This window comes from Lontra canadensis, unplaced genomic scaffold (genome assembly GCF_010015895.1).
Source record: "Lontra canadensis isolate GAN:19392208 unplaced genomic scaffold, GSC_riverotter_1.0 scaffold35, whole genome shotgun sequence".
Taxonomy (NCBI): Eukaryota; Metazoa; Chordata; class Mammalia; order Carnivora; family Mustelidae; genus Lontra; species Lontra canadensis.
In genome coordinates, this window is record NW_022631029.1 from 7,338,218 (window position 1) to 7,355,669 (window position 17,452).

At 57.2% G+C, this 17,452-nt stretch overlaps 1 protein-coding gene across 1 annotated transcript; it reads right to left on the bottom strand.

The window, feature by feature from the left end:
• Positions 1 to 6,713: 6,713 nt before the first annotated feature.
• On the bottom strand, positions 6,714 to 17,038 carry NCKIPSD (NCK interacting protein with SH3 domain). The gene is made up of 13 exons (XM_032867989.1): positions 16,766 to 17,038; positions 14,113 to 14,222; positions 13,661 to 13,865; positions 13,381 to 13,471; positions 12,677 to 13,167; positions 11,223 to 11,393; positions 11,010 to 11,096; positions 10,785 to 10,923; positions 10,624 to 10,704; positions 10,375 to 10,503; positions 10,165 to 10,257; positions 9,854 to 10,026; positions 6,714 to 7,610 (listed from the first exon to the last, which is right to left on the bottom strand). The coding sequence occupies exons 1-13, from the start codon at positions 16,934 to 16,936 to the stop codon at positions 7,407 to 7,409; spliced, it is 2,145 nt and encodes a 714-aa protein (XP_032723880.1). The 5' UTR covers positions 16,937 to 17,038; the 3' UTR covers positions 6,714 to 7,406.
• Between the last annotated feature and the right edge of the window lie 414 nt (positions 17,039 to 17,452).

The following is a 17,452-nucleotide window of genomic DNA, read 5'->3' on the forward strand; positions in this document are numbered from 1 at the left end:
GTCCCGCGGGCAGAGGCAACAGCGGCAACGCTCTGCAGCGTCATATGTGAAGGACGCGGACGTCCCAGGACCGAGGAGGGGTTTAGGGCTGGATCCCAGAACGCTCCAAGGGGCGCGGCTCCTCCTAGGAACTAACGGGAAACTCCTGGCTGAGGCATCCGGCCCACTCCGACGGTACCTATGACATCATCATCAACCAATCAAACGGCACATTCTTTGGCCCCGTGACTTCTTCGCTTCCGGGAGGTGGGGCTCTCGTGGGCTCCACCTCCTGAGCGCCCTGTCTACCTACTGAGAGCCGGCGGGTGGGCTCCAGAATCTGGGGAACCCCTTAAGGTCGGATCTCCGCGCGGGGTGTGCTGTCTGGGTTCCACTGGGCGTGAGGGTGGAGCGTCTGCTTGGTCGCTGAAGGCGGAACTCGGTTGGATGGGAGCCCAGACCTCGCAGGGGCTGGAGGAGCGAGGCCGGGGATGAGGTTTTGGTTGCACGTTCGCCCTCCAGGTCCACAATCTAGCGAGTACAGGGCACAGAACTTTACACTGACAAAGGAGGGAGGCAAGCGGAACGCTAGGGGGAGGGGTGCTAGGGTCGCGGAGGAGGTGCCTCCGCCAATTTAGCGATCTGGGACGGCTTCCCGCTAGAGAGAATGCTTGAGCAGAACCCGAACAACCGAGAGGAAGTCCGCAGCTGCGAGGGAAGGAGGAGCGCTCACCCTAGGTCTTGGAGGCTAAGTGGTCAAATGTGCAGAGGTGTAAAGGAACCGCCTGCCGAAACAGATCAAACTCTGCTGTCTTCACCAGGGCTAGCAGTGGCTTCAGCGGATCCTCCCGTGGAGAGCAAGACCTTGACTTTTTTTTTTTTTTTTTTAAGATTTTATTTATTTACTTGACACAGAGAGAGATCACAAGTAGAGAGGCAGGCAGAGAGAGAGAGAGGGAGAAACAGGCTCCCTGCTGAGCAGAGAGCCCGATGTGGGGCTCCATCCCAGGGCCCTGAGATCATGACCTGAGCCGAAGGCAGAGGCTTAACCCACTGAGGGTTAAGACCTACACTTCTTAATACCCCGACACGTGACTTCGGTGGCTATCCCTGTCGCTTCCTGCTGTTCCTCCCTCCACTGCAGTCCTCTCTCTGGCTGCTGTACCCATGGAGGCCTCCCGCTCCCCGTGTGCACTCACCTCTATCCCCCCACCCCTCTGTGGCAGCTTCTACTGCGTCCTGTAAAGACAGAAACCAACTATTTCTGAGTTTCTCCCTTCAACTCCAGACCTGCCCCTTCCTCCTAGCAACATAGCAAGATCCCTGCGGTTCATTCTCTGTCTCTTCTTTTCAGTTCTAAGCTAGTGTCCACCTGGGGCTCAGAAACCTGGGTTTGAGGCTGCTATGGGATAGATGGAGAGCAGCCCAGAAGACCAGAGGACAAAGGCTTTGCAGAAACTGCTCTCTAGGACATGTTGGCCTCTCGCATCCTGGCTTTTCCTTCTGCCCTGTGTTTGCCCTCTCCTTCCCCCTCAGTCAGGTACCTTGCTGGAAGAGAAAGCCAGAAGACCTGGCCAACCCATCCAGCTAATTATCCAGTAGTTCTTTGAACTCATTGAGATCTCCAATCCATCATTTCTCACCTCCCCTGTTCCTTACCTTTACCATTAGCTTTATAGAATCCTGTGTTATAACAACTCATCTGCCCTGCTTTTCTTAGACAAAAATGAGCTAAAATCTAACCCCACTTAAAATAGACTAACTGTGGGATGCCTGGGTGGCTCGGTGGGTTAAGCTGCTGACTTTGGCTTAGGTCATGATCCCAGGGCCCTGGGATCGAGTCCCACATCGGGCTCCTTGCTCGGCAGGGAGCCTGCCTCTCTCTCTGCCTCTGCCTGCCTCTCTGCCTGCTTCTGTGCTTTCTCTCTCTCTCTTTCTGACAAATAAATAAAATCTTTAAAAAAAAGATAAACTGTGTATTCCTCACCTCTGGAGCAGCAGAACATTTCAAGAGAAGAATATTTATTTATTTATTTGACAGACGGAGATCACAAGTAGGCAGAGAGGCAGGCAGAGAGAGAGGAGGAAGCAGGCTCCCTGCTGAGCAGAGAGCCCAGAACCCTGAGATCATGACCCAAGCCGAAGGCAGAGGCTTAACCCACTGAGCCACCCAGGTGCCCCGAGAAGAACATTTTACATTCATGACCACAACTCGCAATGTTATATCGGAGGGCATAGCCAGTGCTGTAAAGGCAGGAAAAATAATAAAAAGGTATGAGGATTAGAGGATTAGAAAGGAAAAAGTAAAACTTATGCACAGGTAATAGGGCTGTGTGTGTGTGAAATTTGAAAGAACCTATAGATAAGTTATTAGAGTAAGCTTAGAAAAGTTCTTGAACACAAGATCAATATATAAAAATCAGTTGCAGGGCACCTGGCTGGCTCAGTTGGTGGAGCGTGAAACTCTTGGTCTTGGGGTTGTGAGTTTGAGCCCCACACTGAGTGTAGAGATTACCTAAAAATAAAATCTTGAGGGCACCTGGGTGGCTCAGTGGGTTGAGACTCTGCCTTGGGCTCAGGTCATGATCTCAAGGTCCTGGGATTGAGCCCCACAACGGGCTCTCTGCTCAGCAGGGAGCCTGCTTTCCCCTCTCTCTCTGCCTGCCTCTCTCCCTACTTGTGATCTCTCTCTCTCTCTCTCTCTCTCTCAAATAAATAAATAAATAATCTTTTAAAAAATCTTTAATATAAATAAAAATGAAAATCAGTTGTAATTTCTATATATCAGCAACAGAAAATAAAAATTTTAAAAATATGCCATTTACAAGAGCGTCAAGTAACAAAATGCCAGGAATAAAGCTAATGAAAGTTATGCAATGACTCTTACACACACACACACACTCACACACTTTACTGAAAGAAATAAAGACATAAATGGAGTGAAGAGCTGTGTTCAAAGATTGGAAGATTCAATATTGTAAAGATGCCATTTCTTCTAAAATTGACATTGACATGGATTTAATGCAACTCCAATAAAATCCGGTAAGTGTGTGTGTGTGTGTGTGTGTGTGTGTGTGTGTAGACTGATAAACTAGGTTCTAAAATGAGGGCCAGGAATACCCAAGACAGTCTTGAAAACCAAAGGAGGACACCTTCCTCTACTGGGAATTTACAGAAAGCAAGACTATGGTCCCAGAGCAGGAACAGACTGCTAGAACATAATTCAGAAGACGGGCCTAAAGATTTGTGGAGACTTGAATTTTGACGAGGGTGGCTCTTAAGAGTCAACATGAAGGAAAAAAATGGGTCTTTCAAAAAATGGCGCCGGCTCAGTTGGATATCCATGTAGAAGAAGTTAAATGAGAACCCTACTTCATACTACCATATACTCAATTCCAGATAGATTTGACAGTTAAATATGAAAGGAAAGAGAACACAGCTTTTAGAAGACAACACAGAAGAGCTTCTTCATACTTTAAGCAAAGATTTATTAACAAGATAGAAAATGCACTAACCAGAAAGAAATTCCTGGAAAAACTTAACAACTCTTACAACTAAGAACATCTTTTCACCAAAAGACAACATTGAGGATGGGAGCAGATATTGCAAGATAGACAACCCAAGGATTCCTATGCCACAGACATACCACAAATCAACGAAAGATAGACAACCCAGCCAATGAACGGGCAAGAGATTTGAACGGGTTCACAAATGATCCAAATAGCCAGTAAACTAGTGAAAAGGTGCTCAATCTCTTTAGCCATCAGGGAAATGCAAGTTTAAAAGCAAATACTATGATGGAGTACTGGAATGACAAAAAGAAGAAAAGGTTGACAATACCGTTTTGGGAAGGAGATGGAGGAGCTGGAAATCAGCATGACTGGAGGGTGGCATACATTGGTACAGCTACTTTGCAAAACTATTTGGAGTGTGGGCTTTTGAGCCTGCAGTTCCACTCATGAGAATATACCCCCAATATAATGCACATGTGCGAAAGACAAACCGGGATAACAATGTCCCTGACGGCACTATTCATAATAGGTAAGAACTGGGAACTAAGAGATCATCAGCAGTGAGTAACGGAGGATACATCCCACACAACTTTGGGCGTGAACACACTGCAACCACACACTAGGACACAGACAAATCTCAGAAACTTAATGGTGAATGAAGAAGCCAGACTAAGAGTTTATACTGTATGGCTTCATTTATGTCAAGTTCAAATACAGGCGAAACTTACCTGTAATTCCCTCCAGGGAGGACGCGTGTGTCAGTGAGGGAGAGGGGGCACACACCAGTGGGCTTTGGGGACTGGTGATATTCTATTTCTTGAATCGGGTGGTGGTTGTACTAGCATTCTCCCTTAATCATTCAGCTGTACTCTCTGTATGCTGCACTTTTTGTGATTATGTTATTTTTCCATAAAAACAAGAAAAAAAGGAGCGCCTGGGTGGCTCAGTGGGTTAAAGCCTCTGCTTTAAGCTCAGGTCATGATCTCAGGGTCCTGGGATCAAGCCCCGAATAGGGCTCTCTGCTCAGCAATGAGACTGCTTCCCCATCTCTCTCTGCCTGCCTCTCTGCCTGCTTGTGATCTCTGTCAAATAAAATCTTTAAAAAAAAAAATAAAGAGAAAAAAAGGTTTTCACCTGTTTGGAGTGTCTGTACCTTTCGGGGACCGAGCAGGCATGTGATCTTACCCAACGCCTTATCCTGGAGTTGCCTGATGCATGGGTAGCCTGTGGTCCATGGGGTTCATCCCACAGGCAAGGTGCCAGCACCTCTGTGTACCCACTTCTACCCGAGAGCTCAGCCCAAACCCCGATCCCTCAGTGCCCCTCACAATCTCCTTTGAGTTTTTCTTCTCGGCCCCATCCACCAAATACACCCATTTGCGTGGCTTAGTTGTCTCTCTCTGCCCTCCGGCCTCACATCCCATGTTTACCATCCTTCCAAGCAGCCAAAGAAAGCGCAACTTGATTTTTTTTTTTTAAAGATTTTATTTATTTTTTTGTCAGAGAGAGAGAGAGAGAGAGCGTGAGAGTGAGCACAGGCAGATAGAGTGGCAGGCAGAGGCAGAGCGAGAAGCAGGCTCCCTGCTGAGCAAGGAGCCCGATGTGGGACTCGATCCCAGGACTCTGGGATCATGACCTGAGCCAAAGGCAGCCGCTTAACCAACTGAGCCACCCAGGCGTCCCGCAACTCGATTCTTGCAGAAACTTCCCTCGCTGAGGAATTCTGTGGCTAACCATCATTTCCCCTTATGGTTGCAATTTTGTATTTGGAGAGCACCATCAAGGTGTGTGCTGAGGGGGTCGCAGAGCTCTGGATCCTCTCCGAGCACGTTTGCTGCCAGAGGCCAGTATTTAACACTGTCAACGGGGGCTCTTGTGTCACACACACACACACACACACACACACACACGCACCAGGCTCCCCCCACCCCCCACCCCAGGGTTATACTTTGCTCATAACAGCTGGCAGTACGGGCACAGAGGGTACAGCTCAGCCCTGCCCTTCCAAAGTCAGTGTGTGCATCACGATAGGGGACAGAGCAAAGCATGGCTGCGGTCTCACGTTCCTGCATCGGTTTCCTGGGACACCAGTGCTTTTCACAGAATTACACTTTCTCGGAAGGAGCACCATCGTTCTCTGCTTTCAGCTCTCCAGTGATTGGAAGGCCATGGACTCTGGATGTGAAAGGCAAGGCAGAAGGCCCCCGAGGGTGAAGAGGAGTAAACAGGTTGTGCCCCACAGTTCCACTGGGGGGCACTGTCAGCCCCTCTTCTGGTCTAGCAGGGGAGCTTAGGTGCCTAACCAACAGTCAAAAGTTAAGGCCGGACATCCCCCATCAGCCTCCTGAGCTTTACTTCCGTTGAGTTCTCTGTCACATGTTCCTGCCTCAGATTCCTAAGGACCTGTGTCCAGGGGACCCCACCCCTTGCCCTGGCCTTTTTGGTGCTTCTTGCTGGATTACAGTCCTGTTGGGAAAATAGTGGAACGGCCCTTGGCCTTCAGCATTCCAGCGAGGAAGGAAAAGTGACCGGAAGTCACAGTATCAATAATTCAGGATATGTGGGAGTGTCGGATGTGGGTCGGCCTGAGTGAAAAACGGAGGGAACTAATGAAAACCACTTCTGACTGGTGTCTGCCTGTGGATTCCTGACCCTCCCCCATTTGTGGCCAGAGCCTTCGTTAACTTGGGAGCCCACAAGGAAAATGAAGCTTTCGCCAGATGGTCCCCAACTGTCTGCCAACAGTAATGCCAACTCAACCCCATGCCTGCTGAGGTAACTCTTTTTGCCCCCACTGTTAGGATGGAACCTCTGAGGCTGCAAAATGAGGGATCTTGTTGGACCCACAACAGGTGAGCAAGGGAACAGAGCCAGGCAGGGCCTGCATGTGCTGGGAGGCTGCGGTGGGGCCCGCTTCATCTGAACAGCTACAAGGGATAGGGTTTCACCAGGGGAGAAGTGAGGTCTTCGAGGGCAGTCACCGGCAAACAGGTCGCGGGGCACTCATTGGCTTAGCTGTGGCCCGGGAGAAATGGGAACTCGGGGAGAGAGGCTGAACAGGGATCAAGGGACCTTGATGGACAGGCCTGTTAGGGACCATCCACTCCCCACACTGGAGAGGTCAGGGCAAGCAAGTGACAAGGTCCTGAGGCCCCAGCGTCCCCGGCCCATCCTGTCCCACCTCAACCCAGGATCATGCGGGGTTGCTGAGCACACAGCCTGTTTCCAGATGCCTGTGATTTATTTCCGAAGGTGAGCTGCAGCACACGGGAAAATACACATGGCTTTTCAGTCTGTTTTTACAGAGAAAATAGACTCTCATTGGCTTTCTCAGTGCCATCACGCTCTTCTGCGGAGCTCCAGAAGAGATGACCCATCTCTAAGATTCTGTGCTCAAAGCAGCAGCTTGGCCAAGACCTCTGGGGTGGGAGCAAGGGAAAGCGACCCCCACGGGGAGCGGGGGAGCATTATGAGCAGCACTCACTGTGAAGCTAAGGCAAAGAACAGAGCTGGCGGAAGGCGCCTCCCCTTACCCTAAGGACATGGCTTGCTGAGGCCCAGGACCCAGACTAGGCAGGACAGGGACGGGGACTCTGGGCCAGCCTGGGGCAGCAGCAGGACTCTGAGTGTGCATCTGTGTTGAGGGGAGGGGGCATGCTGAAGAGGCAGCCTACCAGGAGATGGAGGGGCTTCAGCTCACACAGGCCCTCTGCCCCAGCAGAGCTCCCAGAGCGTGGTCCCCAATCCCGCACTTGGCCCCTCGCATTGGCTCTCCTTCAGGTTGGGCGGGGGCCCTGCTTAGGTCCCTTCCACCACCACCTGCCCCACACTGTCTGTGCAAAACATTCTGAGGGCCACGCCTCCGTGTCCCCTGCACGCTGCCCAGGGCTGCAGGGAAGGGAGGGAAGGAAGGCGCTAGCTGGGGTCCTCGCCCAGCACGGGGAACTCCTTGCACATCTCTCGGACAATCATGCGGTCCATCTGGCCCTGGGGAGAGGCTTCCTCTTCGCTCAGGATGCGCCGCAGGGTGGCCTGAAGGTCGGGGAGCCGGTGGCGGTGCTGCAGGTAGGGCGTGGAGCGGATCACCGCGTGCATCAAGGACAGGTACTCCACGCGCAGCTGCAGGAGGAGTGGCTGAGCTCAGAGACCCAGGGGAGGCATTGCCATCACCCCCGGACAGGAAGAGGCCACCACGTGGGCCCCCAGGGCCATGGACCAGCTCACAGCACTGAAGATCAAGGCCGTAGCCCCAGCACCCACCCCGTGCCTGGCCCAGAACTGGCCCTCAAGAGCCACCGAGCAAGTGAATGGATGGACCGTCCCAGACACAGGCAGTCCCAGAACGGGGCCAGCCCACGGGAGTCCTGGCTCAGAGAGGCGGCAAGGGCAAAATGGCCAGCTCCTGCCCATCTTTACTGTGCGGTCAGAGGCCCCCTGCTGCTCACTTCCCCTCTCACTCTGAAGATCTCACTCACACCCACAGCTCCAGATACTGACCGATGCTCACACCTCTGGCCGAGACCCGTCCAGTAAGCTCCAGGTGAGAACATCCACTGCCCACTTCTCGTCTCCCGCAGCCCGCAGGGAGACCCCTGATGCACACGTCCACCGTCACACTCACGACCTTCCCCGTCTTCCCAAACAGCAGGCTTGCTCGTGTTCTTGTTTGTTTGTTTTTTTTTTAACTTGCTCATGTTTTTTCTTACTAAAGAGCACACCTGTCCACCTAAACGCACAGGCCAGAAACACAGGTGTCCTCTCTGATAAGCCACCCCTACCTTCAACAGCCCCTCTAGTCTGACAGCCCAGCTGCTGCTCCTCCTCACTGAGACACTCAATCCACCGACCCTCTAAGCACTGACCTGTGCTTAGAGGAGTCACTTCTTCAGGGAGCGTCACCCTGTGCCCCCCCAAGCCTGGTCAGACCGCAGCACCTGCAAATCCGCTCCCAGCGTCTAAGCAGTGGACAGCTCCAAGGCCCTGCACAGGCCCAAACCTCCTTCCCTGCCATAAAGCTCACACAGATGTGCAGCACGGCCCTGCACTCCGGGCTCTTTCCTCTGCTACATTCACGTACCCTTAAGGACAACTGCCCACCTTCTTCTCCCAGTTCTCAGGATCTAAAGTGCCTACACAGCCGGCCTTGTGCTCCATGGAGAGAACAAGCGATCTTTCAAAATGCTCTTGTCCTCCCCTCCCAGCACCCACATCTCACCCGTCCCCGCCAGAATGAGCTGCCCTGGCTCCCACTGGGGGATGGGCGTGCATCCCAACACAGGCCTGGGCCGTCTCCCACTGCCTGGTCTACTTGGCTCCTGCACTGGCCCACGCTCCTGAACACACCAGCCATTTCTTGATGCTTACTGGATCATTCCCTCTGGCCCAGAAACCTGCACCATCATCTTCTGCCTTTAAAACGCTTCTTGACCAGGGCGCCTGGGTAGCTTAGTTGGTTAAGCAAGTGCCTTCAGCTCAGGTCATGATCCCGGAGTCCCGGGATCGAGTCCCACATTGGGCTCCCTGCTCAGCGGGGAGTCTGCTTCTCCCTCTGACCTCTCCCCTCTCATGCTCTCTTTCATTCTCTCTCTCTCTCTCTCTCTCTCAAATAAATAAATAATTAAAAAACAAAAAAAAAGCACTTCCTGACCCATATCCCTCCAGCGGCCCTCTGCTCTTCTGCTCCCTTCATAGACAATTTCCCAGGAGTTGTCTCCACTTACAGCTTCCAATGTCCACCCCCCACTTCCCTCCAACTTCAAATTCTCTCTTAAATGTTCCATTCGGACCCTCTTCCCTCCACTCTGCGGATACTGCTTGTCAACCACCTCTGGCCTCTGGGGGGCAATTCCAACAGCAATCACACCTTGGTTGCCTAACAGAAGTCCACGGCAGGCCTGGCACTCACCTCTGATTCACAAACCTGACCTCGTCCCCCACGGCCATGGCCTCTCACCGCCCACGCAGGCCACCCTGACAGCCGTGGCTGCTTCCTTGCAAGCTTCCCACCAACCCTGAGCTCTCAAACAGTCTACGCGATGTGTGGGGTGTCGGTCAGGTCACATCCCCTCCTCTGAGATCATGAGCTCCTGCCGCAGCCTCTGAGGCCTTGTGGAAATGCCCCCTCCTCCTGCCTGACCCCCTGGCTTCCTCCACCCCAGCTCTGTCCGGGCAGCCTGGCCCACATCCGCTCACTGGGGCTCCTCTGGGTCTGGGCACACCCGCCATGGCTCCAGAGTGGCCCCCACACTGACCTGGCTCCAGCTGCACCCCATCCCCCATCTCCGTTCGGTGGCCTGTCCCCTGCTTCATTCCGTTTCAGCCTCTACACAGCTCCCACCCCTGCCGCAGCCACCTCCGGGCACCTTGTCTCCAGGTGACAGGTCCGCGATGTGGCGCACGGTGATGTCGATGAGCGCCATCATGTCCGTGTGGTAGAAGATGGCGGCCGTGGCGGGGCTGGCGAACACGTCCTGCAGGAACTTGAGGATGGAGTGTGGCGGCTGCGGCTCGTGTTTGAAGATGCGCACGGGGTCATCTAGGAGGCAGGGGGAGAAGGGCTCAAAACGGTCATTGCGGGGGGTGAGGGGGGCAGTCCAGGGCACCACAGGGAGTGACAGGGGTCACGGAGGCAAATGACAGGGCAGTGGTGCCACACCGATTCCCCAGCCCTCACCCCCTCTGTTCAGCAGCAACAGCAGCTTCTCGGAGAAGATCTTGACGTTGGAGTGTTTGCTCAGGGCGGTCATGATGACGTTCTGGTCCGGGGCTGAGGAAGGACATGGGTATAGACCAGCGCACGGGCACCAAACACCAAGAGGGGAGAGCCCCCTCCCGCCGGCCACCACCAGCCCTCCCGTTCCCGCTGCCGGCCACCACCCCCCACCTGGCAGGTGCAAGTTGAGAGCCAGAAGCAAGTTCATGCAGAGATCCGGCAGCTGCTCGGTGGTGTCCAGGGGAAGCCCGTCCTCCACGATGCTCAGCAGGAACTGGGCGAAGGGCGTGCCCAGGTGCTCTGGGGGAGGGGCGCACACAATCTGAGCCCTGCGTACCCAAACCCCTGGGTTCCTGTCAGCCCAGGGCAGGGGTTCCCCAGACCCTCAGGCTCCTAGGAGTGGGGGAGCTGCCTGCTTACCGTAGTGTGCGTAGGGCACTGCCTCCCCCATGGAGAACACCATGGCCAGGATGAGGGCGGAGTAGCAGAGCTTCTGGTGATCTGGAGGGCAAGGCAGGCGGTGAGAGCCCCTCGGGCTGGTGGGGACCCCCCACGGGGCAGGCGGCTCCCCCTTGTCTCACCCTGCGTGTCAGTCTGCATGTCCCGCGCCAGCTCCACAGGCAGCACAGACGACACGAGTGTGGAGATGATGGCCGCATCCAGGCCACACATGGCGCCGAAGCACTTGAGGAGCAGCAGCCGCAGGGACGCCCGGTGCTCCTGGCGGGAGACCCCATGCGCTCAGTGCCCGGAAGCCCCACGTCTGCCCGGCGCCTCCACGCCCCGCCCCCATGCCTCGCACACACCATTTGGTAGTAGGCCACCAAGGCCAGGACAGACTCGAACTCATTTCTCTTGCACATTTTCTTGCAAACTTCAGGGTCGGCGTCAGTCTAGGGGAAGGAGGAAGCGCGACAGACTCAGCGGGAGCCGCGCAGCCACACGAGAGGGAGGGGAGTACACGCAGGGGAGACTCCTGAGCCCTGGGGGGAGGACACCCGTGGGCCCCCACCCCGCACCAGGATGTGCAGCAGCTCCTCCAGGTAGCAGCGGATGACTCCCTCGTCCTCGTACAGGGCCCAGCTGCGCTGCTGGGCATCGTCCTTCCGGCGAGCCAGGTCTGCAAAGATCACCTCCAGCCGCTGTTGGTCATGGCAGACCTGCCCTGAAGGCAGGGCAGTGCTCAGGTCCTGGGTTGGGGAGAGAAGGAGGCAGGATTCAGCACACTCCTGGCCCATCCCCATCTCCAGGAAGCCCCCAAAGCTGGGAAGTCAACCCAGATCCTGAGGATGTCGCAGGCATGAGCTCCAGGCCAACATCAGGCAAGTGTCCCCTGCCTCACCTCTCAGAGCTGCCCCTGGTTTTTGTCCTTCCAAAGCCTGGGAGGGGACCAGCCCCTGGTTCTCTTTCGTCCTTCCCCCTGCTCCACCTCGAGCTCCCACTAAACACCTGCTCCCATGACCCACACCTCAAAAAGGAAACTCCCAAGGGCAGCACCCCAGTCCCATACCCCCTCTGCAAGTACCTCCATTGCCCCCAGTCTTGATAACCTGCTGGGACCAGATTCTGCACAAGACACGTGCGGGGTGCCCTCCAACAACCCGCCTCTCATCCCAGCCCTGAGTAAACATCTTCGTGTGGGAGGCTCCCGACTCTGCCACTGCCTGAATGTGACTGAGATGCCGCACAACATGCCACCAGGCCTTGTCATCTCCCCACCTTCTGTCTCCCGGTGCTTCCTGTTTGACAAGCACCGGCTGTACCCAGCACAGACGACCCTGCTGACCTGCTGCTCCACCCCTGCCCCTGCCCATGGCTGCTGGATCCTGGGGCTCTAAGGAGGGACCTTGGGCCCATCTGATCCCCATACAGAGATGGTTTGCTACGCTCCAATCCTGCTTCCTGATCAGTGCCCCAACCTTGGCAAAGGCTCCCACCGGCCCCACAACGCCCACACACCTGACTCACACCTGCGTCAGCACCAAGGCCTCCCTCCACCACAGCTCTCGAAGCAGCCACTCCTCCCCATTGCCAAGGCCAGCAAGGCACTCCCCTCTCCCATGCCCTCTGTCCACTCTCCCCCTGCAGCCAGAGAAGACTCTGGGCCACTCACATCTGGCCTCATCCGTCACCTGCTCCAAATCGCACCTTCTCCCACACCACCTGTTCCCTTGCTCCCCATGTTACAGCCATGCTGGCCTTGTTTCGCTTCTGCCTGCGAGCCAAGTGTGGTCCTGCCTCATGGCCCTTGTCCAGGCTGAGCCTCTGCCTGGAATGCTCTCCCTCCCTTTCTCCCTTTCCCCTCCAGGGACCAGTTCAAAGGTCACCAGCACCTGGCACAATGAAGGCCAAGCCAGAGCTCAGCCATGCCCGTCAGGTCGAGGGTGGATGCAAGGGTGAGGGCAGGGATGGGGCGGGGGACGCAGGGCGGCCCGAGGACGGGGAGGCCCTGGGCCCAGCCAGCCACCCTCACCTTGCCCTCTACCAGTGAGAGGAGGACCTGCTCCATGACTGGCGAGCTGGCTGGTACGGAGGCCTGGATGTGACCCACCACGACGCCAATGGCCACTCGGCAGAGCTCGTGGCTCAGGCCGGTGTTTCTCCGCACGAGCTCCATCAGCTCTGCCCCGATGGTCCTGGGCACCGCAGGCTCAGCCACCGCCTTCTCGTCAGTGGTCCCCAGGCTCAGGGCACCCAGGGCCTCCAGTTCATCGGGGGCTGAGGCCGTATCAACTGCCACCTCCTCTGTAGGGGGCTCGGGGGCTGGCGCCTTGGAGGGAGGGGGCTGTGCTTGGGACACAGTGGTATGGGTGCCTCGGCGCGGCACAGGCGGGGGCGTGGGCGAGCAGCTGGGGCCCAGCTCCGACGAGCTAGAGCCGGTACAGAGCGTGTCAAGAGAGGTGCTGCTGACTGAGGAGCCGCTGGACACAGAGCTGCCCCCGGAGGGCGCGGTGTTGCGGCCGCCTGTGGGCAGAGAGCGGATGCTGTGCTGGGACAGCCCCCCTGGGTCCCTTACCCCTCCAGGCCCTGAGCCCCAGCCTTCTCAGCACAGGGCCTGGTTTCTCTGCCAGACCCACCCTGCTGAGCCCAGAACCCCTAACTTTCTGACACAAGCAGACGGCCATTCCAAGCACAGGGTGCCCACCCCCATCAACTGCCCCAGCCCTGCCTTCTCACCACTTCCTGGGGCCATCAGGGCCTCCCTGTCTCGGCGCTTCACGGGTGGGGGTGGCGTGGTGGGAGCTGCTCGGCGAGGCTGTGGTGGGATCTGGGAGGACGGAAGCGGGATCTGGGAGGGCAGGCCGCTAACTCGGGTACTGGCCTGGTGGGGGCCCTGGGCTCTTGGCATGGGCTGGGCTACGGTTCTGCATCCCAGGCCCGAGTGGACTCTTGGAGCCTCTGGACCCAGACTAAAGCGCGGCCCACCTCCCTTCCCCAGGGTTCCCTCACTGCATACCTGGTAGAGGCCTCCGTCTGCTCCGAGATACTCGGAGCTGGGCAGGCTGTGCTGCCGTTCGAACCCAGCTCGACACATCCCATTGGGCTGCCTGGCGGCAGCAGCATCCAAATGGTGGTCACTGGTGGATGGGGTCATAGCCGAGGGACTGGAGGCAGAGGGGCCTCTGCGGGACAGGGTCTCTTTCCGGTGGTGGATCAGCTTCCTGATGGAGGGGCAGGGAAATCACTGGGCGAGTGACCTTAAAACTCCCCAAGTTCTCACATGCTCCCTGTGGGATGCAGTGGGGGCCCCTCCCAGCCCAGGCTGCTCCCACCTCCCTCCTGCTCCACCCCACTCCGCCTTCCAGACATCCCCAGCACTCACTGAAGGACCCCCACCCTACCGTGCTGGGGGGGGGGGGCGGCAGGGAGGTGGAGGGGGCCGTCCTCCTCCCCTCCCCCCACACTCACTGAAGGACTCCACGCTGCTCCAGGCTGTACTTGCCACCATCCCGCATGGCTGCATTGTGCACGGCCTCAATGGCCCGGTCAATCGCTTGGAGGACATCCTGCTCCAGGCCCTGGGTGGGAGCAAGGGTGAGCAGTTAGACCTGGGGACCTAGGGAGGGTGAGCCCTGACCCAGCCCAGGATAGAGCCCCATTACAGCGAAAGCCTGGAATGCTAGACAGGAGCACAGAAAGCTGAAGGAGAATATGAAGTTAAGGCTCTCAAAAACTGTGTCACTCAGGGAGCTGGGGCACAGGGTGGCCCCACACTGCTGCTTTACATATGGGGGGTCCCAGTCAGGCCCCACAGTGAGGCACTCAGCTGTCTCCAAACACCAGGGGTCTAGAGCAAAAACACAGCCCAGGGACCCCCAGCTTGAGACCATGAGTACATACCTAGTCTATCCCCAGGCTTGGCTCAGAGCCCAGGCTAGCATGCCAAGCAGGGAGCCTCTAGTGTCTGGAACCCTTAACAAATCACTCTGGATCTTGCTGATCCTTCTTCAAACCAAGGTCACACTCCAGAACAGCCCTGTCCTCATAGAGCCTTCTGCAGACCCCGGGGATGGGCCTGAGGGACCAGCTGAGGATGGGCCAAAGGGATCTCCTCTTTCCATCCCTGCTTCTAGCCCTCATACCCCCTAGTTATTCCAGGAATCTTCCAGTCTTGCCCTGGGAACCAGCAGTCTGTGTTTGTGGCAAAGGATGGACATAAGAGAGGGGCCTGGACCCTGGCCCAGATTTCCGTGCTGCTGGACCCAGCAACTCGGGGGTCTAATCTGCCCAGCCAGACTGGCAAGGTGTGAAGAGTAGGGGGTGGCAGCTGTGGGACCATCCACCTCCACCCCTCCCCTGTCCATCATGGTCCATCAGGGTACATGGAGGTCTCCGAACTGAAGTGACGTCACTCAGAGCAGGGTCGAAGAAGCGTCCCTGACCGGGAGGGACAGATGGATACAGAGTTAAGCAAAGCCCTCCAGGTAGTATGGGGAATGCCAGAATGCAGGGAGACAGCAGACAGAAAGGGGGACAGAAAAAAGAAACACATATCCATAGAAAACAAGAAAGAGAGAGAAGGGGAGAGAGGGAGGGAGGGAGGGAGGGAGGGAGGGAGAGGGAGAAGAGGGAGAGGGAGAGACAGGCAGAGGGAGACAACGCAGAAAGAAATTGAGAGCCAGAGACAGAGAAAGGCAGAGAGTCGGAATGGCAGACACAGACAGAGTTAGGGAGACAGAGACAGGGAGATATGCAGAAAGAGACTACAAGGGGATGGGAGCCTCCCTGCCCCTGCCAAGCCCCAAGCCCCACTAGCCCTGAAAAGGATCTTCACGGGCCCTTGAAGAAGAGGCTTCCAACAAGCCCCCAACCCCAGAGAGGCTGGGCCTGACACGCTCCCTCCGAAGCCAGCAGCCCTAGTGTCCAGGGCCCCAGTCACGCCCCAGGCACTCCTAGATGGGAGCAAGCTGAGGGTCCAAGGCCCAGGGCCCATCCCCTCTGGTAAGACCAGATGACATCTCCAAATTTATCCTGTTATTTCTGTCCTGAACTGGGCTGGGACAGGATGTTTCCTAAAGACTAGGTACTAGGATGGGGCGGGGGTGTCTGGCACAGGCCAGGCTTGGAGGCTCCAGGCCCTCCTTTCCCCTGAGGTCAGAATAGACCAGCTGGAGACACTTACACCCCAGCCCCCACAGCAGGACTATTCTTGGGGAAACAGGAACTGGAGATGCGGCCTCCACTGGAAGGAAACAGGGCCATAGTCAGACCAGGGGAAGCCGTGAAGAGATCTCACTTCCTCACAATGGGAGAGGCCCCCACCCCAGGCTGCGGACAAGGAGGGATGGGACTTTTCAATTTCAGAGAGAATTAGTCTGAAAAGTCAGGGCCTGAGGCTTGTGATGGGGGAGGAAGGGTGTCAGGCAGAGTAGTGCCAGGGAGTGCCAACAGGGGCTGAGATCTTTGGTTCCAAGAGGGTTGGGGGTGGTCTGCAGAAAAGCTTAGGGGGTGGGTGAATACGGGAGAGCAAAAGCCACAGACGTCTCAAGGCTTGGAGGTTTGGCGGGTCATCCAGGGGCTTCAGAAGTCAGTGGAGGAGTGAGGACATAGAGAGTGGTTGAGGAAACAGGTGGTGTCCAGGGTGGCCCGGGTCTCCGTGGTGGAGGCAGTGGCTCCAGCTGGGGGTCTGAGGGTGGGAGGCAAGAGTGTGCGACCCGGCGGATCCAGGGAAAGGACTGATTATGGGTCTGAGGTTTCAGTGATCCCAGGAACTGATCAGAATTCGGCGGTAGAGGAATCTCAGGACTGTCTTGAATTCTACTCAGAGGGAGCTTCAGATATTGGGTCTCAATGGGTCTGGGATTCCAAGGAGTCTCAGTCCCAGAGTTAGGCTTGCCGGTCTGGAGTCCTCAGAGTTGGCTGTCAAAGGCCTGGTCTTTTGTGGGGGTGCGGGCTCTTGGGGTCCCAGTCTTCGTGAGTCTGGGGTCTCAGGGTCAGGTGCTCAAACTCCCTATCTGCGGGAGGTCCCGGCGGGGCTGGGGCTCCGGGGTGGGTACCGAGAGCCTGTGATGGGGCCCAGTCGGGGGACCGCGGAGGCCGGGCCGGGGAGGGGAACACTTACCTGCAGGCGGCGCAGGTAGGCGGGCGGCACGTAGCCGGTCTCGCCACTGCGCGCCCGCGCCGCCAGCCACCAGTGCGCGCTGCTGCGCTCCAACACCAGGAAGGTCTCCCCCGCGGCGAACGCCAGCGCGTTGGGCTCCGCCGAGCGGAACGCGTAGAGCGCACGATACATGGGGCCGGGCCGGGCCGCGCCGGGGCAGTGGAGGCGGCGGGGGCTGCGGAACCACGACGCCAGGCCCGGAGCGCCGCGATCGCCCCGCCCCGGCCCGTGACAAACGACGCGTGCGCGCACCCGCCGGCCCGCCGCAGCCCCGCCTCGGGAGCGGGGCGGCCCCCGCGCCGATTGCGGCGCCCCCTGGCGGCTCCAAGCGGCGCGGCGCGGCCGGGCACGGCTCGAGTTAGCCTCCGGTCGGGTCCGGACCCCTAAGACTCCGAGCCTCTGAGTCGACGCTCGGTACCCGCCCGGTGAACCCCCATCCCAGCTTCTCCCGCCTGGTCCTCCACTCAAGCCTGGGTGCTGCGATCCGTTCGACCTCCGGAAGGAGCGCTCAGCCCGCAGCCCAACGGCAGAGCGTGCGTCCTGCGCTCTAGTCCCGAGCGTCGCCGCCGCGCGGGGAGAGTGGGTCCTGACCTACTAACGGTAGCATAGTCTCATCGTTGCGTCTCGCTGATCCAACACTTGGAGGCG